We start from the raw sequence: 27,668 nt of genomic DNA, 5'->3' as shown, positions 1-27,668 counted from the left end.
AGGACGCAGTCTAACCAATGTTCCATGACACCAGACGGAAATAGACTGTCTGTCAACTTTTTCAGAACTGACCAAATGTTTGGTTTGGTTCTGGTTTGCAAGATGAAGCAAACCAAAGACCATTCATATATTTAAAATATACAATGTCATATTTTATCAACTCTCTCCCTCTCGCACACTCCCTCTCCCTCTTTCCCTCTCTCTCACCTTTTCTTCCCCTCTCACTCTATCCCTCTCATACTCTCCGTTCCTGCACTCCTTCACTCTCCCCATCCCATTCTCTCTCCATTCCTGCACTCTCTCAGTCTCTCCCTCTCGCCATCTCTCATGTTCTCACTCCCTCCTCCCGCACTCTCTCCCTCTATCCCTACCTCTCTCTCTCTCTCTCTCTCTCTCTCTCCCTTTCATACTTTCTCCATCTAAAGCTTTCTCAATCTCTCCCTCTCTCCATTTCTCACTCTAATTCTCTCCTTTTCTCCCTCTCTCACTCTCTCCTTGTCAGTTTCGCACAATATCCCAATCTCTCTCCTCTTCATATCTCACTCACAGTATCTCTCCCTCTCTCCTTCTCTGACTTTCTCACTCTCTCATTACCTCCCTATCCCTATCCCTCTCACCCTCTCTCACTCCCCCTTTCTAACTCTCTCACTCTCTCACTCTTTCATTCTCATGATATGCCTCTCAAACCTTTTCTATCTATCTCTCACTCTCTCATTATCAAACACTACTTGACACCAAAGGCAACTTCAGATGAAATCTAGTTAGATGAAGTGCGAGGACCAAGTGGAGTAAATGCGACCCGAGTATGAGAAAGGGAGATCACTTTCAGGGAATACCTATAAATATAAAAGTCATATTTTCTAATTTTGACTTCAAATATTTTCTTAAATTCCATTAAAATTATATTTTTAAGATTGATCTTGACTTTCACATTGAATAGTCAGCCTGACAAGATCAAGACCGGACTAGACCGAGACCAGACCAAGGCTGAGACTAGACTGAACTTCAGGTCTAGGTTTAAGTTTTTGATAAAACCGTACCAAGACTGAAGCGTGTCATTCATATTAGTGGAGAAATGTTGACTACAAGTAAGAAATGGTTGGATATTGTATGACATAGATGAAGCAACCATCCAATATAATATGCTCTTGTGAGGGCCCAACTCTTACATTAAAAGTAATTTAAAACAAAGAAATTAAAAAAATTAAATGCTGAGTCCAAGTAAGAAATGACTGGATATTGTATAACATAAAAGAGCCAACCACCCGATATAATATACTTTTGTATGGGACTAACTCTTAGGCTACAAGTTATTCATATAAAGGAGTCTCAAAACAATGGTGGGTTCATACCCCAAGAGATATTACATTATCATAGCCTATCAATAGGAGTGAAGGGGAGAGACTTGGCCTTGGAAGCCCAAAAAACGACGAAAAACGAGGTAATTAATGCGACTATGGAGAGGATAATTGTGAATGCGGAGCTCGCATCCCAAGAGCCTCTAGATATTGCAAGGGTACTAGATGCAGAAATAAATTCTAAAGGAATCCAATCACAACTTACGGAGTAATGATCGGATTTTTTCCAAGGTTTCCCGTCGGATGGGTACCAGAAGGCGACGGCCACCTTGCTAGATTGGCCAATTGTGAATTGCACATCCTGTATTTCAAAAATAAATGATGGTTAGATAAAGTTATAAACACGGGCAAGAGATCATTCAAATGACAAACAGGCATTTTAAGTGTTTTAAACACATTATTTACATTTTAAGACTTTTTTATTAATTGAAAGGAAAAGGATTTTTAAATATTAGGTATATATGATGCTCGAAACACAATCAGAATTATTGTGAGTAAGAGAATATGAATCACAAAGAAATTGTTTATAAACAAATCTTGCATTATAATAAAAGAATAAGGCTCCTCAGTTTTATTCACATAATTTGTTAACCTCATGGATTTAAAATATAAGTTTATTTTTTTGTAAGGTGAATTTCAAATATTAGATATACATATATTTCGATACACATCTCATATATCTTCCAAGAAGGATGTGGATCCCAAAGAAACATCTTTATTCAATTATTTGATGCACATCTCATTTTAACATTTTCTTATTAATTACAAGACAAAGGGTTCCCAGTTGTCCGAAATTGACATCATGGATTTCAGATATTTGATATTAGTTATTCCATGAGTATGTAAACCAAAATTGGAAGTGAGCAAATGAAATACATGTTCAGATAAACAGAATGCAAAAATTAGTACTTTCCAAATGAGATTAATTAGTACTCCAGTTGACGGCTCGAAGGTAAAAATCAAAGAAGGAACACTGCAGTACCTGTTGGACCCTGTCGCTTGTTCTGATGGGTCTTGAGAATTCAAAATAGTAAGTTCCCTTCTGCCCATTTGGAGAGTATGGGCTGTCTTTCTCAATGAAAGCTGGCATTAAGACGTTTGAAAAGAGACTCGGAATCAGAACCAGTTCGTCAAAAAAAGTAAAAAAATAAATGGAGTATGTGATCCATAGTCACATTTTCAATGTAATTCAAATGCCAGCATTTAAAGGAAAAATGAATCGACCGAACTTTGACACTGGAGAAAATCCAAATTTACTTGGATTTTACTGATTTTAAAATAATAATATTTTTTTCTCGCAATGTTTCATGCAGTACCCAAGATATTTACTTACGAAAGTTGAACTTATGAAGACGGAAGGCAATCTAGTTGAAATCTTAAGATCACATAAATTTAAAAAGAATCAATCAGCACGACCCTGCAGTGATTATTCAAATCTAGGTTACCAACCAATGAATGAGTTTCTTTACTGCTAGATAGGTAAAAGAAACCAAAAATCATGAGCGCTTCGACCGATGCCGTGTCTATCTTAAAACTCTTGCTTAGAATGAAGTGACTGATGTTGAATCATGTCCAAAATCTCTTCAACCTTTCACAGGACTTGTTTCCTCCGACCCAAATCATCATTTATTAATTACGATCCTACATAGAAAAGAGAAGAGTAACAAGAGGGGGCCCGGTTTACCTGAACGTGGTGCTAGAGAACTGTGCCACCAAGCCCCTTGCCAATCATTTCGTGCACTTGAATCATTTCCTTTTTGAATAGAACAGGATTCAATTAGCCAAAACATTGTTTGGATGCACTGAAAACATTATTCTATAAAAAATTAATACTTATTTAGAGTCATAAATAAATAAACGACTACCTAACCACTGTTGGTTCTGGTTCTTCCCCGATGCCTCTCTGCCTGCTTGTTATTTTTCAATTAATTCCATTTTTTTTGAAAGATGATTGAAGATGGTCACCTGACAAAGCGGTAACCACACAAAGGTACACATCAAGAGCCCTAAAGCTCTACTCGTACATGGTCAACCCCTCCCCTATCTGTTTAATTAATTCCTTTTTTTCTAAGGGGGGGAAAGGTTATAATGGAGCCGCATTTTTTCTTTCTTTTATTTTTTTTTAAGTTTTTTAAGTGGGCCGTACAATATATGTGGTCCACTGGGTCAGCTCTTTTAAGTGACTTGAGTGAAGTGCGGCCCAGACCCACTTCAATTGAAACCAGTCTGAATGGGAATGTGAAATATTGGAATCTATTCCTTTTCAGAACCCTAGTTTCTCCTCTGGCGACACCATTCCAAAGCAACAAAGTACTTTCTTTTTTCCAACCACCTTTCCTACGGATCAAACTTCATAAAATGCACAGATTGTTAAAGAGGAATTTTCTGATTATTCTTCGGTGAGAAAATAATACCTGATGGTCCCTTTCCATCAGGGAACAAGCAATGAGGATTCCAGGCATATACATCAATCAGATGACCAAACCTACATAGTGTAAAACAGATGTCAGAATACATGGATAAATAAGCCGCAAGCTGGTGAGTGGGGTTCAGGGTTTGAGTGGGTTGGCCAATCAGACCAATGCTATCAGCTAAATCGACCCGACCAAGAGAGCAGGATGCGGGTTGGGTTATCAATCTGGTCTGCCCCGTTGGGTTAGATTATCAAATTTGATCGGCCATGTATGACTGGATGTGTACATAATAATATATATGTTGATCGGAAGATGTCGTAAGAGGTTCTTTCAGTGTTGTAAATGGGCCACATTGTATAAGTGGCTCAAATCTGTTTGTTTTTTTGGTTCATTTTAAGGGCTTATAATTAGGCCACATGTTTTTTAAGGCATTTATTCCCTCATGGGAATAAGTCGCCTAAGTGGCCCTCGGCCGTGTACCTTATTGGTTGGAATTTAAACTGGCTCCAACATAAAGTGCAAATGCCTCTTGGCTTATTCAAAAATCATATCCATCGCGGAAATCCTCTGTCAGTAATCGAGAGGAGTGTCATGTGTAGAGCACATTTAAATGATGCAACTAAAAACATATAATTAGTTGCATGGTGAGTCCACATGAACCACCCAACCCAGAAGGCAGTTTTGGTTTCGGATAGACTTTGGTTTGATCAACCGGCCAGGCTGACCAACACAACAACCCAATCCTAACCCTGGTCGAGCAGAACCCTAATACCAAGTAATAAAATAATAATTATGTTACCTATCATCACCAGTCGCTCCCAAGTTATCAATCGGGTTGCTGCCATATAACCTCCCAGGGATGGCATTTCCAATAGAAAAATGCATGATGTCAACCTCATGTCCCTCACAACTTATGCTGTTGCAGTCTGCTCCAAACTTTTTACATCCGCCCATCTGAAAATAAGAAAGGAAACTATAAGAGAAAAGTTCAATGGGACACCGTGGAAGATGGTGGCATCATATTAACAAAGCAAGATGCAGGCTGTCTTTATGAGCTCACATTGTGGTAAGTCGCATTTTCTCCGATTTGGAACATCAATGCCACAGAAGGACATTTATAATCATCACTGCATTTAAGAAAATAAATAATATATATCATGGAAATCGATTGTGTGAGTAACAAGTGCTAAATAATGAGAAAGCATCACATATTAAAGAAAATTTTCTCAAATTCTACATAGATACCAGAAAGTGATCTTTGTATCGTGAAGGACTGTAGACAGAAACCATATTTTGCACCTATCTTTATAAATACCACAATTTTTTTAATACGAAATAAAATCTCATCGTTCATATTAACTCTCGCACGAAGGGAAAAAAAAATATAAATTAAGATAGAAATAAAGTCAAACAATAAAGAAATCCTCAAAGACAATAGTCTCTAAACCAACTTACCTTTTGGAGTACGCAAAATCACCTTCGACTTGAAGAAGGAAATATACATTGTTCCCATCATGTAGAGCCTGTTAAAAGACCATGATAAATGTAATGGAAGTGAATACCAGAAACTTCAAAGAAAAATAACATGCATTGCCATAATTATGTGACCATCGCTCACGTTGACATATTTCTCAGTCACGTAAAAAAAATTAATATGAACAAGAGGATAGCCGTTGGCATATTTCATTTCCGGACTTCCCAACATATCAAATAGTTTCTCATAAAATCAAGAGGATAGCCGTATCCACATCCAAAAATAAATTCATCCAGTAACAACAGACAACCCTAAACTAAAGAAAAGCAGAGCCAAAATATGTACTAACAGATTCGTCTGTACTTTATGTCATTAGGCCAAATTTAGACACATTTTTTGGCTCAAATCGTGTCAAATACCATCTTCAAGCAACAGATAGTAAATTAAGAAAAATTACATAGCATACGTTTGCATCTTGAGCAACGGAGATCTGTTTTAGAGGCCTTCAATTAGAATAAAAACAGAAGCTTCTTTCAAAAAAAAAAAACAGAAGCATCTTGAGCAACGTAGATCTGTTTTAGATGAAATTCAAGTTTTCTACGCTGTCGCACGTCCTATGATTGAAGCTTAAAATTCTCAAATCAAAACACTTTTTCTTCTCCATGGTTTTCGGAATCAAGGAACCGACAGAAACTACTGGCGAATGAGGAGTAAAACCACATTTTTGAGATAATTTTTTGCGACAATGCTTCCGTTGACATTTAAAAAAAAATCGAAATAACTAGTCCAACCGCGTAAGTAGTAAACCGCACTATAACAAACATATAATCATAAAAAAATTATCCAAGCACAAAACTTCTCGGCCAAAAGATTTTCAGCAAACACCGCTCAGATCAACGCCTCAAAAGAAACAACCAAATCATCACGCTACCTTTACGGCCATCTTTCCGCCAGAAAACTCCTTATCTAAATCAAAGTCGAGCGCAGGGCGCAAGGAAAATTCAAACGCGTCGGCGTCCGCCCACTCGTCGCCTCGTCCATCGATTGTGACGATTCCGGGACGAAACTCCGCCACCACGCGAGCATCTCCGATCGAGCTGCATCCACTCCCTCCCTCGCCTCCTTCTCCGCCGTGGCCTTCGTGAGCTACCGCGATCTCCTCCACAGACAGCAGCAAGACGAAGAACGCGATCCACTGAAGAACACTTCGCGCCATTGCTGACCGTAGAAAGCTCGAGATCGTAGGGAGAGGACTGGTATTTAAAGGCGCTCTACAATCAAAGGGGACGGTTCGAATACGCAATTACCGTATTAGCCTTTTATTTGTTCGTTGTCAAAAGTCTGTTACGGGGTATTTAGGGGAATTCAGTTTTTTTAAACTTCGCCATGATGACGACATTGACTGGGCCCCACACGGTCGTACGCTGTACGGCAAACATCGTACAGGGACATGTCAGTAAATAAGATGGAATTGAGGGGTTATCGCAAATACAGGGCTAGAGCATCAGAAGTTCAGAACAGGCTGATTCTTTTTCCAGGGTGAGAATATAATTTTAATTATTTTTTTGATGTTGGGTTTGATCAGGGTAAGAGGGCAGGCTCTACGAAGGGATGGAAGACATATGACGCGTCTCTGTTTTTCCAGGGTGAGAATATAATTTTAATTATTTTTCTGGTGTTGGGTTGGATCAGGCTAAGAGGGCAGGCTTGGCGTAGGGAAGGAGGACGGATGACGAATGTTGGTTTTTCCAGGGTGAGAATATTCTTCTGGTGTTGGGTTGGATCAGGCTAAGAGGGCAGGCTCGGCGTAGGGATGGAGGACGGATGACGAATGACGGATATGGACGGACTGGATGGTCATTCGTTCAGTCATCTGTTCATCAGTCCACATTACATCTTGACCGTCACCGTCACCTTTCCATTGTCTGACCTGTCCAGTCATTCGTTCATGATGAAGAATGGACGGTTTGACAGAGATGACTCCGGGTCTCTTTCTATGTCTTCATATCTACATCTCTTAGGCTGTATGTCTCTATCTTTATCTCAATCTCTATCCTTATCTCTCTCTATCTCTACCTATATCTATATTTCTATGTGTATATATATATATATATCTTTGTTTCTCTTTCTCTCTCTATCTATCTCTATCTTTGTCTCTACCTCTACCACTATCACTATCTCTATCTCTATCTTTTACTCTGTCTGTAGCTCTATCTATTTCCCTATATGTTAGTCTGCCTCTAGCGCTATCAATGTCCTTATATGTTTCGCTGTCTCTAGCTCTATCTATCTCTCTATCTAGATCTCTCTCTCTACCTCTATCTCTATCTCTGTCTCTATCTCTATCGCTCTCCCCGACTGTATGGCGGGTGAAACTTTGGGTTGGGCCTGGAATGGTGTTATGCCAAACTCTATTTGGTTGTTGTAAAAAAATGTCTAAAATAATGTTTTGTTAGAAGTGGGAAAAAGAGTAATGTGAAATAAGAAACCTCAGTTAAAGTAACCATATATGATTCAAACTATTATCATGCAAGCATTATATAGTAAAATAATGCACTCAATAGTATTCTCCAGTACCTATTGTGCAACCTTCTGAATAAACACTAACAGTTATTTCATAGTCTCTCTCCCGCTCTCCATGTGCATTTATGTCAAACACCTACTTTGTTGTATCACACCACATGTCACATCTTTTGTCCTCAATTTTTTATAATTAAATAAGATAGTTTGTTGATGATATGATTACTTATGAACTCCATGAATAGAGTTTATACATGTGATATCCACTAAGTTTGACTCACATGATTTTGAGGTTCTGGACTTGGGATGAAGAGTCATTGCGAGTGTGATGCAAGTAACATCTTACTGTTGGAATTGCCATTATTAATTTACTACGTTATCAAAAAATGACTAGTTATGAATAAAGTCAATGTACGTAAATGTAGTCCTATGCCTTTTCTCCGGGAAGTTAACATCTTTAATCTCTTACTACTTTTAGAACTGATTCTTTGACATTAGAAATATCAAAATAATAAAGGAGTGTTATTATTTGACCCGCCCAAGGGATCTAACCTAAGAAGGTGGGGACATATTACTCATAATTTTTTTATTAATAAAAAATTGATATGTATCTACCTAATGGTAGAGTCAAAGAACAGAATGTATGAAGGGATGAGATATGGAATGGCTCATGTCCAACCTAATCAAGTCAACACTAATATTTGATATATGATAAATAATCAAGTCAAGAATGACTGATCAATATCTGATGGTTGACCATGCTCGAAGTGATTCAAGCAATAGTCCTTTTGAATAATTACGTAATAATTCCTCATCCACGTGAGATTCTTGAATTGTTGGTTAACACTCCTTTATTACAATGAAAATTCAAATGCTTCAGTGTCTGCCCACTCGTCGCCATTGAAAATTTTAACCAAGCTGATACATGGACTTAGAGAGTCACACACAAAACACTTCTTGACATTGTTTGATTTATTGTATGTTCGGGAAATTTTATTTGATTATGTCAGAAGAGGAAGTCTTAATGAAATTTTGCAGGGTTTTTTATTTATAATTTCCAACTACATTATAAATAAAGTGGGGTACCCTCATTTTATTCCCATGTGAGTCAGATTGAGTGCCACCCTTTTTCTATTTATCTTCCAAGGTGTCCCTATTGGTGAGAGTATAAGGAAAGGAAATGTGGTTTCTAGTAAGAGAGTTCAAGGAAAAAAAGAGGAGATCGAGCACTCTAAAGGTTACGCCGAGATGTCTAGAGATTTTGGATATTTTGATGCTCTGAACAACTTCAAGATGTTCATTCAAGGAATTAAGAAACATAGATGTCATCCATGAAAAGATCATAGCTTTGGGTTTTTATTTTTTTTTGTTTTTAGATCCATGTTTAATTTGATATTTTGCTATGCAGTTGAGTATTTATCATTTTAATCAAGAAACTGACATATCACAAAATATTTGATTAAACTTCATATACATCATTAAACGCGTGGTGTTCCACGGCCCCTCATGTATTAGGGACTTGACCTATGGATTTTATTAAATTGATCCCAGGTTGACTAGATGTAGTTATCTAATTGGCTAGCCAATAAAAATTTCAATTTTAAAGGAGTCATTAGCTCGACAAATATATGGGATACTAGAGGGCCTCACACATAAGGTTTACTTGATTTTGGAGGATATAGTTTAGAAGGATATTTGGCAAAGATGATTTAAATGTAGACATAAGATCTGAAATGCTGAAGGCCATGTGGATAATCAATGTGTCTTCAAGTTACTTTATTGAAGAACCAAACTGTAGCATATTCAATCCTAAATGAGGTGGTATGATCCTTGAGTCTTTAGTTTTTAGGTTGACTTAGACAAGTTGAGTGAACATTATCCCCAAATTTGTTCATAGCCGAACCCAAAGTTTCCATCATAAATCCGTGGAAGTGAGTTTGTGACTGTTTTTATTCCAAGCAGTGGTCCTTTCCAGCAAGAGATTGGAACTTAGATAAGAGAAAGTATTTAATTTGGTATTTCATATTAAATCGTTTTCCCTCATTGTTTTTCCTACTTGAGTATGCCCTATGGGTATTAAGGGCCCACAACATTTAAGTTTAATTAGTTTTTTTTATTTTGAAAAATGTTCCTATTTTGAAAATTTTCCTCCTTGAGTAGATTTTTACCTATACTTGTGTTGTCTCCTTTGACCACTACTTTTCTCCTCTTCTTCTCTTTATTGCCAATGGTTATTTTGGTGGAAGAGATTCCTATGTTGATTCCATGTACTCTCTCTTACTTCTCTTTATTGTAATATATCAATTTCTCTCTTGCAATCTATTCTCTCATTTTATTTCCAATATCTCTCCTTTTATGTGGTGAACGGTGATGTGAAGCTGAAGAATAGCGACATGAATCCTTCACTGACTGTGTTCTCTTTGATATTACACCTATGTAACACCTACTAGATGTTACCTCAATTTACAAATCTGCATGGCCGTCTTTTTCTATGGCAAGGACAACTTCCTGATATTGCAAACCTTCGTGGAGGTTGATGCTTATTCTATATTTCTGTTGTAGGACAAACTCCCTTTGTGGAGTGCGGAGGGACTGGTGTATGCACTGCTCCACATCATTGTCTTGGAGTCACCCGCTCACCTCACTCACCGCCTCTTGCACACTACGTTCTTCTTCCATTAGTACCATGCTCGTCACCATTCCATTCATATGCCTCAATCTTACACAAAATTTTCATCTCTCTCTCTTCCTCCCTCTATCCATCTCTCTCTCCCTCCCTCTCGCCATATCTTCCCCCCTCTCCTTTCATCTACTATCTCTTCTTCTCTATCTCCCTCCCTCCATTTATCTATCTCTTCTTCTCTCTCTCCCTCTCTCTATCTGTATACCTATCTATTAAAAATATATCTCAATCTCTTTATCAATCTTCATGTTTATATCTCCTAATATATCTAGCAATTCACATATCAACATTACCATATTTCTTTGGCTATAAACCTATCTATTGATGAAAATATATGTGGTCGGAAATCCAATCACACACTTCATATGACATTTCATGTACATTAATAGAACATATTCATTATAGTGCGTATGTGATGTTTATGATGAAGTCCATGAATACATGATCGAACTAAGTGAATTATGATGATATCATAATATGAAGATCACTAGTGTTTAAGCTTGTGTTCTATATATTCCTATTCAAAGGATACTCAATAAGGACATCAAACTATTCGATAGAATAACACTATATAGCCTCACTCATATGTTGAGTATGGCCGGTCCTATTGCCTTTAGTGTGGAGGCACTAAGGATAGATAGTGGGTTTTCTATGGTGGAAAGAGTTCACATAATTGATCTATATGAATTCCTAAATGGTGTTATACTACATTTTCAATCATATCGATTCATATTATAGTTGTGTAAGTGATCCTCAGACCTGAGACACCAAAGACATCTCGTGCACAGACAATTGCACTTTGACTAGGCCCTATAAGTCCCTAATCATGAGGTTCTAAGGAGTCTTAGTTTGGGTGCATTAAGAAGTTCATGAAGATGATTGAGTGGTCAAGATGGGATTTTTTTCCCTCAGTATAATAGGATACAGTTCAAGGGCGATGATGCGATGAAGTCCTTGGCCAAGGTAGTGAAATATTGCAAAAGAGTTCTCCCATGATTCATGAATGCATCATTACTAACTCGAATGATCAATTAGGGTTTGATAGTTGACCATACGCCAAATCATCCTAGGAGTGTCTAAGTGGATAAAGAACTATGTGTACACAGTAACCAATGGAAAACAAGATCTATGAGTGAGTCTATACACAGTCTTTCGTATCTTCTAGAACACGAAGTATAGCCCCCCCCCCCCCCCCCCGCACACCATTATTGGGGCAGAGATAATGGGCACTTTTGTTAGTTAGTTTTAACAAAAAAAGTACCTTAAATAAATGACTCATGTTAGTGATTGGTTGAGAGGTTTGGATTGTGTGTCAAGATTACCACTTAAATGTAGCAAGTTACTTTGTCATTAGAGGGCATTCCCGTGGGGGCACATGTGCCCAACTACAGCTTTGTAGCAAGGCGACATCGGATGATGGGTGGTTTGGACTTCTCTCCATGCATTGCCTTTAGGGGTTTTGGGAAAATAGAAATTCACCCACTTGAGGCATTTTTTAGCACTTGAACTATCCATAGAAAGAAATATAAATATAAAAAAAACTCATATCTATCATCAATGATATAAATTAAATTTTAATTGTATAATATAATATAATACTATGTGTATGTCAAAAAGAATATGCTGAAATCAATGAAACCATAGTCAATATCCCACATTACTAAGTAACACAAAATTATAAAAGATTCTAGAAAATTTGGTTTTTGTAGAAAATTGGAATGCAACAAGTATACCAAATTTAAGGCAACAAGTTAAAAGTCAATGTTTTCTAGTGAAAAATACATGCTGTATAGAGGGGTTATTCATGCTTGTTATGTTGGAGGAGTTGTCCACTTCCTCCAAGGCTGGACTCATCATGAATTCAACACAGTTCTCATTGACCAGATCAATGTGGTTTGGGCCACAACCCTAGAACATGGTTTTGCTTAGTCTAACCCCAAGTCAACAAGAAAGATACATGCAGACCAAAACAGTGCAGAAATGTCTTACAAAACTATTTCACACATGCTTTGTGATTTTAATGAAATGCAGAATTACTAGGAACCTCTAAAGTATTTCTTAAAATATTTTGAGTCTCTTATTATTAAAAATTCTTATTTCATGATTTGGGTTTTGAAGGTTCATTTATATATCTTCTTTCTTTAAAGTTATAGGGGAAAATAAGATAACCAATAAAATCCAACCAGGTTATTAAACTGGTTGGATTTTACCAACAATAGTGACTGAACATAATAGCAGGTGATAAAAATGATGGGCCGACAAAGTGATCTACTAAATGTATGGAAAAGAAAATTGAGACTATAAATATCATTACTGCTCTTCACATCAGATTATTCATTGTATGTGGAAATTGGGAATGGAATATTGATTAGGTGTTATCATTGTGTGGGAAAACAATATTTTTATAGAAGATTGTAATATCAGGGTTTAACTTAAAAAACTTAAAATTATCATGGATTTGAGTTTTGGGAAGTCAATATCATACCAACTCACACATATGACTGAAAGAAATCCCAGGCGCGAAGGACCCAATTCGAAGTCCCCCATCCATAATTTAGTTATTTATGCCCCTCATCAAGTCAGTATGCAAGAATTTGGATGTAGCAAACTTACCTGTTATCCCCCTTGACGCAGGATGTCCAAGATAAGCAACATTGAAGATGACAGAAAGCAACACAAGCTTTGATAAATAAAGCTACAAAATCCACGACTGATTTGAACCATTAAATTCTTCTAAAATAATTATGGTGCAGCTTGTGTTTCCTTGGTGAAGGGCATGATTTTTGTCTTATAGGTAATTTGATAAAACAAACCTCCAATTCCAAAAAATAGGTACATAAGTAATCAACCTATTCCACTAAATCCAGTGGCAGTGGAAAAACATAAGAGAAAGCACTAGAAAAAAAATGTGATGCACCAAACAGTGAAAATGGAACCTTTGCCACTAGTGTAGTGCATTAGGGTGATGCAGAAAGTTATGGGTTTCAGATAATGGGGGAAAAAATAATGTTTTAGATGCTCTGGATGTTGTAGGTTTTAACAGTGGTATGATTTGCATCAGTGGAGAGTGTGGGCATGAATGATGATGGTGGTGACCCATGAAAACTCATGATTGACAATAGTGTGAGCAAGGTATGCAAACAGGAACATGTGAGGGTAATGCACAAGCAGCAGAAAATTATTGAGGACTAGTGGTGGTGTGTGATCTGTGGTGGACAAGTGGAAAGATGATGTGATGTACTGTGAACATCAATGTATGGGCAGGGGCACATAGGAAATGAAAGAAGGGCAATGGTGCATAAGCAATTTGTTCCCTTTAAGATGTACTGGCAGAAGTGGTAGAGAGGAAACTACAAAGCATGTTTTAACAATAAAAACTAAATTCCAAATATCATCAAATAGTCCATTACAGCGTTGGCATATTTATATGGCCTTGGAGGGGAAAGAAATATTATAAATTTGAAAGTTTTAAATAAAATTCACAAATAATCGTACTCTCTCCCTCTATATGTTTTCTTCTCACCTTTTTAACATGAATCTCTCCCTCTCCCAACTACCACTATTCCCTCATTCTCTCCCTCTACCCAGCTTTCTCTCAGCCCACCTCACTCTCTTCTTCTCCTAGTTCTCTTCCTCTCTCTTTCCCTCTAAAAACCTCCCTCTTCCCATTCTCTTGATGTATTACTCTCTCACTTTCTCCCTCCACCACCTATATCTCTTACCCTATCATTCTCAGCCTTTACAATTGCTCATTCTTTTACAACTTTCTAATTTAGAATAGTTTATTTTTAATTCGTTAAATAGGTTATCATTTTGGTCAATTTATATCCTGTCTTCTACATTTCAAGTATCACTCTCATTTTTTTCTTCTACATTTAAATTTTCCTTTTTTATTTTTTTTTCTACATTTTTTTTAAATCTTTGACTTCAAGTCCTTTCATTTCGCTTGAAATTCAAAGATTTTCTCTTGTAATGGAATCAAGTGTGGACAATGTACCTCCCCATCATGATAAATATGAACAAAAGCAACAAATAATGGAGGTTGTGGATGATCATAATACTACCAATGAAAGTCATTGTCAAACATTAGGAAGACACCAAGAGAAAATCTTTGAGTACTTCCGTAATCGGCAACTCAAAGTATGCTTGTGAAGTATATCATGGCATAAACGATGTAAACCAAGTGTACTTCCAATGAAGTAAAAATGGGAGCGCTAATGTATTTTTAAAACCTATAGAGGGAGTTCACCATAAGCTACAATATGAACCCAAAGGTGTAATGACTTGTCATGGTCTGTTTCAGGCACATTTTTCAACTTATCATAACTGAAAATATGTTACATGTGTAACACCAGAGGACAAGAAGTGAGAGATTCTAATGTCTCATCAATAATAATTGACTACCATCTTTATTTATTGACTTAAGAGGAATTTTGATGGGAATGGTGATTCATAGTTCAAGCTGTTGTAAAGATGCATGGTACGTGGGAATTTAAAGATACAAGTAGGACAGTGTGTTTATATTTTGTTAAATAAAGCACTTACCAACAAGTTCCAAGGAAGTGTACTTCTCCCCCACAATGGTTTCTTGGACAACACCGAATGGTTATGCCTTTTGGATCCAAGATTCCATTGTATTAATGTCAGATGGGAGCTTCACGAGTAGGTCCTCAGCCTATGATACCTTTAAGATAAGCATAATGGGGAGATGATGTGCCAGCTTATCACCAAAGTTGTAGAATAAATAAACCTTCAGTTGAAGGTGTTATGAAATTTTCTTATGCATATTAGTCAGAATAACAGTTATACATATCTCATTTTTCTGACATGCATATCACTACAGTCTCCGCAAAAAATTCTGCAAGAAATTTAACAATGATCTATTCACTAGCAATGAGATTGTAAAATCTGAATCCAATATTTAATGTGGGCCAAATGAGCCTTCTCATGACTCAAATGGACAGACAGAAGTCAGTATTTGATGAAGAGAGAGATCTATTTTCATATCATATGAAATGTGATCTCCCTTAGGAAGTCAATGGCTTGATGATGTTGAACGTCGACTAGGATGTCGTTAGGTCGGCACAGAGTATGATGGCTCGGTACCGATTATAGATGGTGGTATTGAACGTCGACGGTGTTTTCGTCCAACGGGTGAACCCTAACGGGTCAATGTGACTACGATGAAATGAATGAATGTCCTACGTCTCGTACGTGTAGGCTCTAACTCAAGGGAGGCACCGAGCGCCGAGCTTGGATGGGGTTCCTCAGGTGACGGCATTGTGGCCTCTTGAACCTCATCGGAGCGACGAAGGTGTCTACAGCCGAACGGAATCAAGTCATAGGGTTTGTTCGTAACGGGCATACTCGTCCGTACCGATAAGACACTCAAATATGTCATAGTTTCTCTTAAAACCTCTCTCACCTACCTACCCAAGCACGGCGGAGTCAAGACGCAAATCTACTACAAGACATAATTAAACGAGCGATGGGAGAGGACGACATACCTCGTCGGCGGGGCTCATGGTGCAGAGTTCATTGACGGTCGGTGGTGGTCAAAATGGGTGGGGTGGAGAGGCGCTGGCGAGTGGACGGTGGCTCGACGAACAAACGATGATGTCGGAGCTATAAGTAAAGGTCGGAGGAGCCAAGGAGACGAGCGAGGCAACGGTCACGGCTCCATCCAGCCACTGGTCTTAGTAGCGCATCCAAGGATAGCGCACTTGTGACGAAGATGGCAGATATGGTGAGCGGTGACAACGGGAGGTTCTGCCCTCGAGGTAGAATTCCCGCTGGATGACATGACGGCTATCGCGCATGTGCGATCGATCAATTTTACTCGGCACTCGGGAACAACAGCCGCATGGGTAGTGGCTCCCCGTGCAATTGTGGGTCGGCTGAACTGGTGTCGGCCCCCAAGAATTATGTCGAGCACCTGGCGGAACGAGTTCCACGATGGGGTCTCCTTCGTTATAATGCTGATACACGTTCACTTCATAGGCTAGACATGGGGTGATCCACAGGAGTAGCTGGCAGCGGTTTCTCGATCAGCAGCGTGGCCGAGAGCCACACCGATGCGCCCAAATGGGCTAGACATGGGATGATCCATAGGAGTAGTAGGCAGTGGTTTCTCGATCAACAGCGCGACCGAGAGGCCGCACTGTTGTCGTTATCAGAATCCTCCTGATGTCTCACTGGTGTCCTCAGCCCATGCTCACCCAATTGCCACCATCGAGAGAAAAAAAAGGATCCCGATTCACCGTGGATCAATTTCCCAGCAGCGGCGAGTGGCTGAATCGGAAGGTTGCGGGCTGGTCAGCCCGGCCACTTCCTTCCTGATGCCCGCACGCAACCCAACCTGGTTGGGCTCCTCTTTCATGATCTCTAGCGAGGAATCACGTTCAGAGAGTCACCTGTCCATAATTAAGGAACGGGAGGACTTCCAATCGATCAATGTGGTATGTTGACATCGTGAGCAATTGTGGCCTGCGCAGGGTGGAAATCTTCCAACAAAATCAAAGAAATTCATGCTTAGCGAACTGGGGAGTCGGCTCGATCTGCAAGCAGATGAACTCCTCTCTCCAGCCCTCCTCGTTATCCTCTTCTCCCCTTCCTTTCTGAGATCTCTTCACTGAATGAAGGGGGAGACCAGAAAATTCAACAACAAAATTTCCTCTTTGTTCTTCCTTGTCTAGGGACCTAGGGCGCCCCCTCCTCCCTTATAAAGGGGGAAGAGGAATTAGGCCCCCTCAGTGGGTTAACAGGGGGGGGGGGAGAGAGACTGATCCATTAGGGGCCCTTATAGAATGAGCCCCCATAACAAAGAAATAAAATGGGGAAATTGAAAATATAAAGTGAAAAAGGAAAAGGGGAAAGGACTAGGGGCCCCTTCCCATGACGACAAGGACGGACATACGTGACGCCTCGCGAATGCGACAAAAACAAAATGACGAATACAGAAAACACGAGACACGACTAGGAAAATGATGAAAATCAAAATGTGATTATTGAGCATCTTCACCCAGCTGTCGATGTGACCAACTATGCAATAATATTTGAATGTTCGACACTAAAAAATTGAGCTGGCCTGGATGACGAGACTGACCTTGGGATACAGTATGTAGTGTGACACATAAAGAAGAGGGAAGGACTAACCAAAGGGAATACATGGTCATCACAGATAGTGTGAATCTTGGGTCATAGTACTGTCAACCTACATCAAATGAAATGATTCTAGAGCCTAGTGATTTTTATGGATGTTAAAGATAACTTTCTATTGTATAAGAATTCAAAAATAATTATCAGAAATTTCTTAATGATTATTTTCATACTAAGGTCACTTACGGTGTAAATTCTAAAGTATAGTTTTATTCTCCTTATCTTTAAAACTGCACCAAAAAACACGATTTCTAATCCTATGTATCTGGAATGATTTTATAAACAAACCTGATGTTGCAAAAAATCCCAAAAAAGCCAATAAATTTCTGCAAAAGGCCATATCTGATTCTTGATTTTTGGGATGTAATTTTAACTAGAGAGAGCTTGAAATTAGGGCTATTTAGGACTTGAAAGTTAAATATTTAAATCTGTAGTTTTCATAAGGCTAATGATTAAATATATTTCATATGAGAGAGAAAAATAAGAAATACAAAATAACTACTTCAATTTTGAATTATCAGATTCCCACTTTCTCAGTCACCTGATAAGCCATTAATTGTAAAACCAATAATTTAATTTCCTCCATGAATTTAACTTTGCAAAATTCCAAAAAAATATGCTAGATATATGAGATCATATTCTTTAAAATATTGTACATAGTTATGTTAAATCTTATATTTGTAATGTTTATAAAATAACTAATTAATCTAGATATATATATTTAATGTAGGTAGATAAGTTTGTGTTTTCCATCACATTTCACTGGCCGATGATGTATTATCAACATAAATATTAAGAAATGACATTGGACCTGATTATAAATATGTCATTAAAATATCGAGCCCTAACTCCATGATTTTTTCAATTAACCATATCGTCAAACAACATGCATTTATATACAAGAAGGTTAGTCATCTAATACATGAGTGAGGGGCATAGTTGTATCATATGAGGTAACTCATCTTCAAATGCATAACTCGTGATATGATTAAACATGTCTGATCTAGTGTAAACCCACAAACTGAGACTTGAGTTAGCATAATCCTCTTTCAAAATTCATCAAAATAAAAACTTAGGAATTTTATAAATGCACTTAGTCTTAACATTAAGCCACAAATTACATTAGTAGTTTCAACATAATGACACAAAGTATGGTCCTTGATGTAATTAAGATAACTGACACACCTACAGAATGTCTTGGAGTGTTTTGACATGGACTTTATTTTTGTCATTAGAAAGATGCAGGTAACAGAGAAAAGAAATTTCATTCATGATGTATGTGAAGGCATGAAGTAGAAGATCGATAAGTCTGTGGCTACCATATGCCACAATGAAGGTGTGGCAAATGCAGCACTCCTTGACGTTCCAACAAAACTTCCACCAATCGATTCTCAAATCCATGTACACATTGTGTGTATGTGGAATCTTGTCTCCATTGCATACTTGTGGATGATGATCTATCCACTTCATTGGGAGGTCACGAATTTGAAGGTTGATAGTGACTTACTCCATGAATGATTGCTAAGACGATTAGGTAGAACAAAGCTGGCATTACATTGAGACTGAAAGGAGAGTCTATACAAGAGCTTGAGACCTATTCATAGAGCCTTTTATCAAGGATAAGGAGAACTCACTGCAATGGCAATTGATACAAGTGTGCAATGTTATCCACATCTATACTACTATAATAGGAATACATGTGCGCTTCTGGCCTCTGATTGGCTGAAAAAAGAGTGAGAGAGAAGAGAGAGAGTGAGAGAGAGGCGAGAGAGAGACATCAAGAAACGGTTGAGAACGGTTTCATATTCTATCACCAAATGACTGAAGAGATGGAAGTGGTCGTCGTCGACGAGGATTGCCCTCGATCTATAATCGCGCTCAAAAATGGGAGCAAGAATAACGTTTTGAACAACAGAATTCAAAATATCAAAATTCACTGATTCACTAAGCTGAGAACAAGGCCCATAAATCAAAAGCTGAGAACAAGTGATGGCGCACGCCATCAAGGATCGTCATCGACGTCATCCGCGCCCTGTGCCCGTGACGTTGAAGACCGGGTGATCTTGCTCCGGTTATCTTCCTGGCTTTCCGTCATCTTTCTTTTGTGTTTTGTTTTATCCCGCCTCTTTCGTCCTTTTTGTCTTGTTTCGTCGCCCCCGCGACGGTCGTGTTTTGTTGTTTTTCCTCTGAGGGGATGGATCTCTCTATCCACCCCTTTTTCCCCTTGTTTCTTCCCCTAAACTCCCCTTCATTTCCCCTTATTTCCTCTTAGTTGTGTGTTGTGTTTGTTAAGGGGAGCCCATTTAGAAGGGATCCCAAATCGGACCCATTATGGCCCACTTAGGGCCCAACTCTTCTCCCCGTTATAAGGGAAGAGAGGGCGCCCTAGGGTTGGCAGACCCATTTTCTTCATTTTGGCATTTTATCGAACAGATCGTGGGTCTCGTTCCTCGTTTTGAGAAGAACAGAAAGAAGAGGAAGAAGAGGGAAGAAGGAGGAGGAAGAGGAGAAGAGGGAAGAAGAACGAGGGGAAGGAAGGAAAGGCCGCCCTGCCGCCGTCAGGCCCTCATCGAGCGCCGCCGCGCGTGCTCGCCGCCCGCACGCAGCTGCCGCCGCGCCCCCGTGCGTCGCCTGCGCGCGATCGCCGCTGTGCATGCCCGCCGCCGCACGAAGCCACTGCCTGTGCGCGCCCGCCACTGCGCCGCCCGCGTGCGCTAGCCGCCGCGCCGCCTGTCGCCGCATTGCTTGTGCGCGCCCGCCACCCCTTGATGACCCATCTTTATGAGTCGCTCCGGCACTTTGCTGCACGTCGAGCCGCCGTGATCTTTCCGGCGCCCCATCACCCAGCCCGCTCCGGTACGCCAGTGACGAAGACGAGATCCTGCATCACGAGCCCCATCGACGAGGTACGCCGTCCTCTTCCGTCGCTCGTTCATTTATCCTTTGCAGTAGATTTTCGTCCCGTCTCCACCGCGCTCGGGCTAGGTAGGTGAGAGAGGTTAAACAAGAGAACTACGTCTTGAGTGTCCTACCAGTGCGGACGAGTACGCCCGTTAGGTGCGAGCCCTACGGATTGAGTCCATTCGGCCGTAGACGCCTCTGTTGCTCTGACGAGGTACGAGAGGCCACCGTCGCCATCACACGACGACCCGTCCAAGCTTGGAGCTCGGCGCCCCTCGAGTCAGAGCCTACACGTACAACATGTAGGGCATTCATCCCCGTAGTTACATAACCGTTAGGGTATCGTCGGACGACAACATTGCCGCTCCCGATACGTATCCTTTATCGTCGCCGAGCCATCATACTCGGTGACAACGGGACGACATTCTAGACGTACGTCCTGCATCAACAAGGGCTGCCTAATTCACTAAGCCAGGGTATGTATTGATTCAAATATCAAAAATTCACCTGGATTCATGGATTTAAATATCAAATTAAACTGATCTTGCCAATTTTGTTTAGGCGGCGTGAGATTCTTCTTGGAAGGGGAGAGAAAATTTGATGAAGGAAGGATTGTTTTCGGAAGCCCAAAAAGTTTGAATTTCTGTCGAAGGTTGGTTTTTCTGATCTAAAAACCGTTGATCTCCAATTAAAAATTGTCGAATCATTATCATGACGGAATGTCAAATTTCTCATATGTTCCTTTTTATCACAACAATTGGGACAGTCGTCAGCATTTCCGCTGGCTGGGCTACAGAGAAGAGTAAGACATAAGAAAATCTTTCGCTGATTTTCCATGAACAAAAACTTTGAATTCTTGATCCAAACTCTTCGATCAACATAACTTTCTGCATCGACCATCGAATCAAGAGCTGAGAACAAGGGCCGCTTAATTCACTAAGCCAGGGTGTTTGTTGATTCAAATATCAAAAATTCACCTGGATTCATGCATTTAAATATCAAATTAAACTGATCTTGCTGATTTTGTTTAGGCAGCGTGAGATTCTTCTCGGAAGGGGAGAAAAAATTTGATGAAGGAAGGATTGTTTTCGGAAGCCCAAAAAGTTTGAATTTCCGTCAAAGGTTGGTTTTTCTGATCTAAAAATCATTGATCTCCAATTAAAATTGTCGAATCATTATCATGACGGAATGTCAAATTTCTCGTATGTTCCTTTTTTATCACAACAATTGGGATAGTCGTCAGCATTTCCTCCGGCTGGGCTACAGAGAAGAGTAAGGCATAAGAAATTCTTTCAATGATTTTCCAAGAAACAAAAACTTTGAATTCTTGATCCAAATTCTTCAATCAACAGAAATTTCTACATCGACCATCGAATCAAAAGCTGAGAACAAGGGCCGCCTAGCTCACTAAGCCAGGGTATGTATTGATTCAAATATCAAAAATTCACCTGGATTCATGGATTTAAATATCAAATTAAACTGATCTTGCCGATTTTTTTTAGGCGGCGTGAGATTCTTCTTGGAAGGGGAGAGAAACTTTGATGAAGGAAGGATTGTTTTCGGAAGCCCAAAAAGTTTGAATTTCTGTCGAAGGTTGGTTTTTCTGTTCTAAAAACCGTTGATCTCCAATTAAAAATTGTCAAAACACGAATTTCATATGATCAAGTTTGATTTCCTATTTTTTGCTTCAGATTTTATCAATTTCTCATTTCCTGTTTTCAGATTCAAGTATTTTCGAGGAAAGAAATCATCTTCTGCTGCTCGAAGAAGGGATCAGAACTGGGGTTCTTCCTCTTCCCTGCCTTTGTCTTCGATCTCAGCCAATCTCCCGATCTCAATCTCAGTCTGACATCAAATCTAAATTGATTAGAATTAAGATCAGAATTTTAGAAATTGACTGAGATTGAGATTCTCGGTCAATTTCGAGATCGGTCTCCCGATCCGTCAAAATTTATTGATTAAGAGATCAAAATTGATTGATGAAGAGATCAAAATTGAGGCAATCTCAAAATTGACTGAGATCGAGAAACTGAGATCTCAGTCTCGCGAACAGAATTTAGAATTGATGAAAAGATTCTGATCGATGGAGAAGTTTGATGTCCGTCGATCTGAAATTTTCTCGATCTCTTCATCTTTGATGAAAATAGAAAAAGATAAAAATAAAAACCGATCGAAATAGGACTTCTCGATCTAAATAGGACATATGATGAAATTTTCTCGATTTGATGAAATGATAAAAATTTAGGGCTTCTCGATCAAAATAGGACATATGAGGACGTAATTAATCACCTTTTGCTTGAGGCAATCACTGGAGTAAAAAACTTTCGACGATGAAAATGTTCTCAAGCTGTCGATGACGAAAGCGTTCTCAAGATGCTTCTCTTTCTCTCTTCTCTCTCACTCTCTCTCTATCTTTGATGAGCCTGAATTTCATCAGCCTTTCGCATAGGACATATGATTTCAATGGCCTTATTTTTCTGTATTTTAATCTATACTTACTGCTATAATAGGAATACATGTGCGCTTCTGGCCTTTGATTGGCTGACAAAATAGTGAGAGAGAAGAGAGAGAGTGAGAGAGAAGAGAGAGAGACAGGTCGAGAAATGATTGAGAACAGTTTCTTCTGATAGATAGAAGACAGAGAACCAACAACGTCTTCCACAACCCTTCTCTGTCTTCCCTTTCTTGCATCCCCTCTTCCATGCGTGTTCGGCCAACCAAACGATTGAGTGGATTGTTGGTCGAGGGGGAGGGTTGCACGACTGGAAGACTCACCACAAAGACAGCTGCAAAAATGTTCTTGGAGCGTTCCAAGAACGTCAAGATTGTCAAACATGGGGACAACTCGCTATGCAGTCATCGACTCAGAGAAGAAATCACAGGTTGAGACTAGTGCGCCTATTCCCCCCATTCCCTGCTGTCCCAACAAGCCATCAATTGATGGATATCGAACTTCTCCATTGATCAGAAAATGGCTGCTGATCTGATCTGAATTTGATCTGATAAAAATCTGTTGTTGATCAAAAATGGAGAAAATTCTAATCGTGAAGTTGATATCAAAAATGGAGAAAATATCAAAAATTTATTTCCATTGAGAAATCCTATTTTGACAAGTTGATCGAGAAAATTGGACTTTTCGATTGAGAAAATGGACTTTTCGAACAAGAAAAGTTATTAAAAAATGGATTTCAATCTCCCGATAATTTCTCTCTTGTTTACCACAACCAATTGGAGAAGTACTATTTTTATTTCGATCAAGAAGTCCTATTTCATCCTGTGTCCTATTTTGAGCGATTTTTATTTTTATATTTTTGCCCTTTCATCAAAGATGAAGAGAATGGGAAAAATTCTGATCGATTGACATCGAAGTTCTCCATCGATCAGATAATGACTACTGATCTGATAAAATTATGTTCTTGATTGAAAATGGAAAATATTCTGATCGTGAACTTGATAGATTTTGTTCTAATATATACTACTAATCTCTACTAATAAATTATAGGAATTCATGAACCTTTTGGACGCTGATTGCGGCCACCATTGATTTCAAACATATGGCCGAGCAAATTGCATATCGTCGTTTTACAGGATCAGCCAACGTGAGGACATTCCTCGCAGCTACCCACAATGTGACAAACGTTCAACCACATTCTCTCAGAGGCATGATTGCAACATCCGTTGTGTGCCAATCAAAGATGTGGATGCAAGAACGCAAACATGGCTCCAGTCAGCGAAACCCAGTGTTCCACTAATGCTGCAAGGATGGCGAGGTCATGCTTGCGGCATTACTTAATCCGCCGGCACCGCTTCTTACTCTGTTTGAGGGGACAACATAGGAGGCAAAGCACTACCGCAATTTTCTTCGAGCCTACAATTAATCTTTCACATTCACGTCCAGCAGTGCACATTTTGACCGTTCCCTCGCCAACAACCATGCCGGCATGTACACGTACCACATCCAAGGCGACGTCTATCATCAGATCTCAAATGCTCTGCTGCTCCCCATTGGTCAAGCTCCTTGTTTTGCTCAAATCTACATAAATGACATAGACTACCAGATCAAACGACGAATCTCCATCTTCCCTGATCTGCATCGCAGCATCTTTGAAAAGATTCACTATTGTCTGAGGGAGGCTAATCCCTTTGTTCGCCAGTTTCAAGCGAACAACGAAGAAGTGCTTCTCACTACATCCACCCAAGAATTCAAGCTACGAGTCGGCGAGCCTTCTGTCCTCGACCGCCATTATGATCAACCCACAGGCTCTAAAGTCGTTGTTCTTATGCCTGGAGATGAAAACGAAGGATATGGAAGGTGCAACATTGTTCTTCGGAAGGGTGATGGGGGCCTACCGTTCATGAATCAGCTCGACGGAAATTACGATCTGCTCCACTTCGTGGTGCTCTTTCCATTTGGTAGTATGGGGTGGAGCCTGCAACTAAAGGAAAGAAGCAAGGTGGCGATGAACCAGTTTTATGCCAACCACTTCATGGTTCGAGGCTCATCAAGAGTGCTTCATCTTTCTGGCCGGATTTTTCAAGAATATGTTGTGGATGCTTACGCCAAGGTTGAAGAATCTCGCTTGCACTAGATTCGTTACAACCAGGCGACATTGCGTGCAAGCCTCTTCCGAGGGTTGATCGATCAAGTTGCAGCCGACGATGTTGCTGCAAGCAGGGATGATGATCATTCTCCAACCGTCCTTCACTAGTGGCCCACGCTACATGCAAGGGTTGTACTAGGTTGCCATGACCATTGTACGAAAGATGGGAAAGCCAGATGTATTCATCATGATGACTTGCAACCCAAAATGGCCCAACATCATGGAAGCTCTGCTACCTAGCCAGAAGTCGCAAGATCGATTCGACCTCTGGTGTTGCATTTTTCGATTGAAATTGAAGGAGCTCCTCCATTTGATCATCGACAAGGAAATATTCGGCAAAGTAAAAGGTCGTATATATGTTGTTGAGTTTCAGGAACATAGTCTCCCACATGCACACATGCTTTGGATTCTAAAAGATCTGTACAAGCTAAATACCCCTGAAGACATCGACAAGATTGTGTGTGCCAAGTTACCAGATCCTAGCGACAAGGAGTTGTTTGACTGTGTGGCGACACATATGAATCATGGTCCTTGCAGTTCTGCAAACTCAAGATGCCCGTGTATGAAGAATGGAAAATGCTCCAAGAAATTCCCCAAGGAGTTCGTCGGCTCAATACAAGCAAACATTAATGGGGACCCTCTCTATCTGCACCGTAGTAATGGTCGTGTCGTCTAGAAGGGTTCACATCTCATCAACAACCGCTGGGTTGTTCCGTACAACAAGTATTTGTGCAAAGTGTTTGACTACCGCATCCACGTGGAAATCTGCTCTTCTGTTCAGTCGGTGAAGTAACTATACAAGTATGTCTACAAGGGCCACGATCGCCTTCAAGCCAGAGTATCTTCAAAGGATACTCCAACAGACGGTGCCATTGCAGGTGTAGCTCAAAACCCTTCATCTCGCAATGAAGCCCAACAATATCTCGATGCCCGACACATGTCTGCATAAGAGGCTTTTTGGCGTATCTGCAAATTCAGCATGCAGAAAATGTATCCGACTATGTACGCCCTCCAAGTTCACGACGAGAATATGCAATCCGTGGTGTATGCAAAAGGCGAACTAGTCAGTGAAGTCATGGATAGGTCGGCATGCACGCCTCTCACAGAGTGGATGTGGTATAGGATGCAGTAGCCAAACAGATGATGTACAGTGACTTCACGTCTCATTACACGTGGAACGATTCCACTTAACGTTGGGCACGATGTCAGCGACTGCAGTGTATCGAAAGGGTGCACTTCGTGTGCCCTCGCGATAGTACGCAATTCTACCTCCAGTTGATGCTTCGTCACGTTCCAGGAGCAATGTGTTACGAAGATTTGTGCACCGTTGATGATGTTGTCTACGACACATATCAAAGAGTTGCTAAAGCATGTGGCCTACTCCACTCTGACGTAGAGTTCGATAACGATCTCGCATTGGCGTCAGGCGTTGCTTCTCCCCGTCAAGTTCATGAGCTCTTCGCGATGATGCTACTCTACTATGAAATCTCCCAACCAGACATGCTTCTCAAAAATACCTTGACGCCATGTCGGATGACATCCGTTTCGAGAATTGCGCTTCGCAAGTGCCTAACTGGATACGGCAAAAAGTGTTCAGCGCGCTCGAGTCAATCCTCTACCACAACAGATCTTTGCTCGCAGCATTCCCAGGGTTGCCCCAAGGCGTCGAACCTCAATTCAAAGATACAAAATGCAGGCCAAGCCATGGACACAACATTCTGCGTGCGATGATTGCAGCAGAACACCTACAAGGCATGTTGAACCTAGAACAAAGATAACTTTACGATGCAGTATTCAAAGCCATCGAATCGACAGAACATGCTAAGGAGGCCAAGGTCTTTTTTGTTGACGGGCCTGGTGGATCTGGTAAGACATTTCTCTACTTAGCTATTCTCGCACAGATCAAGGCCTCTCGTCTCACCACCATATCGATTGTGACAAGTGGAATCGCAGCGCTTCTTCTGGAAAGAGGGCGAACGTTGCAGTCCACATTCAAGATTCCTATTCCTGTCACTCACATCTCAACGTGTGGAATCTCACCTGACTCCATGATCGACCGCCAAATTCAGTCAGCAAGTATTATAATTGTGGACGAGGCTCCAATGATGCACCACCACATTTACGAGACGCTCGATTGATCTATTCGAGATGTAATGAAGACCATCAATGCAACTTTGGAAAGTGTTCCTTTCGGTGGCAAGGTTGTCGTGATGGGAGGCGACTTCAGACAAATGCTTCCAGTCATACAGAAAGGCTCACACTCAATGATGATAAGTTCATCCCTTAACTGAAGCAATGTAGGGCGTCATTGCTCTGTTTTTCACCTCAGAACCAATGTTCGCGTTTCACCCAACCAACAAGCGTGGAACGAGTTCTTACTTGCCGTCGGAGAAGGACGTGTTGACCTTGATGTCCATCTTCCATCTAAAATTTAGCGTGTATCCTCTCTGCCTTATCTGATTGCCCGGGTTTATGGCACCTTTGAAGATGGCACAACTTGTTGATTTAAGTTGCTAGATATAGCCTAAGAGGGGGGGTGAATTAGGCTCTACCCGTAGT

General features: G+C 40.2%; 1 protein-coding gene across 1 annotated transcript; it reads right to left on the bottom strand.

The window, feature by feature from the left end:
- Positions 1–1,222: 1,222 nt before the first annotated feature.
- LOC144712741 (heme binding protein) lies at positions 1,223–6,478 on the bottom strand. Its single transcript, XM_078587039.1, has 8 exons — positions 6,178–6,478; positions 5,228–5,295; positions 4,833–4,899; positions 4,572–4,726; positions 3,773–3,843; positions 3,043–3,111; positions 2,341–2,441; positions 1,223–1,659 (listed from the first exon to the last, which is right to left on the bottom strand). The coding sequence occupies exons 1-8, from the start codon at positions 6,460–6,462 to the stop codon at positions 1,372–1,374; spliced, it is 1,104 nt and encodes a 367-aa protein (XP_078443165.1). The 5' UTR covers positions 6,463–6,478; the 3' UTR covers positions 1,223–1,371.
- Between the last annotated feature and the right edge of the window lie 21,190 nt (positions 6,479–27,668).

The sequence above is a fragment of the Wolffia australiana genome, chromosome 1 (genome assembly GCF_029677425.1).
Source record: "Wolffia australiana isolate 7733 chromosome 1, ASM2967742v1".
NCBI lineage: Eukaryota > Viridiplantae > Streptophyta > Magnoliopsida > Alismatales > Araceae > Wolffia > Wolffia australiana.
Note: the sequence above shows the minus strand (reverse complement) of the source record. Positions and strands in the feature narration are given on the sequence as shown.

Coding starts and splice junctions, on each gene's coding strand:
- LOC144712741 (XM_078587039.1), bottom strand. CDS start 6,462: ATGGCGCGAAGTGTTCTTCAGTGGATCGCGTTCTTCGTCTTGCTGCTG. Junction 2,442..3,042: donor TTCTCTAGCACCACGTTCAG/GTAAACCGGGCC, acceptor TCTTAATGCCAG/CTTTCATTGAGAAAGACAGC. Junction 1,660..2,340: donor CAAGCGACAGGGTCCAACAG/GTACTGCAGTGT, acceptor TTTGAAATACAG/GATGTGCAATTCACAATTGG.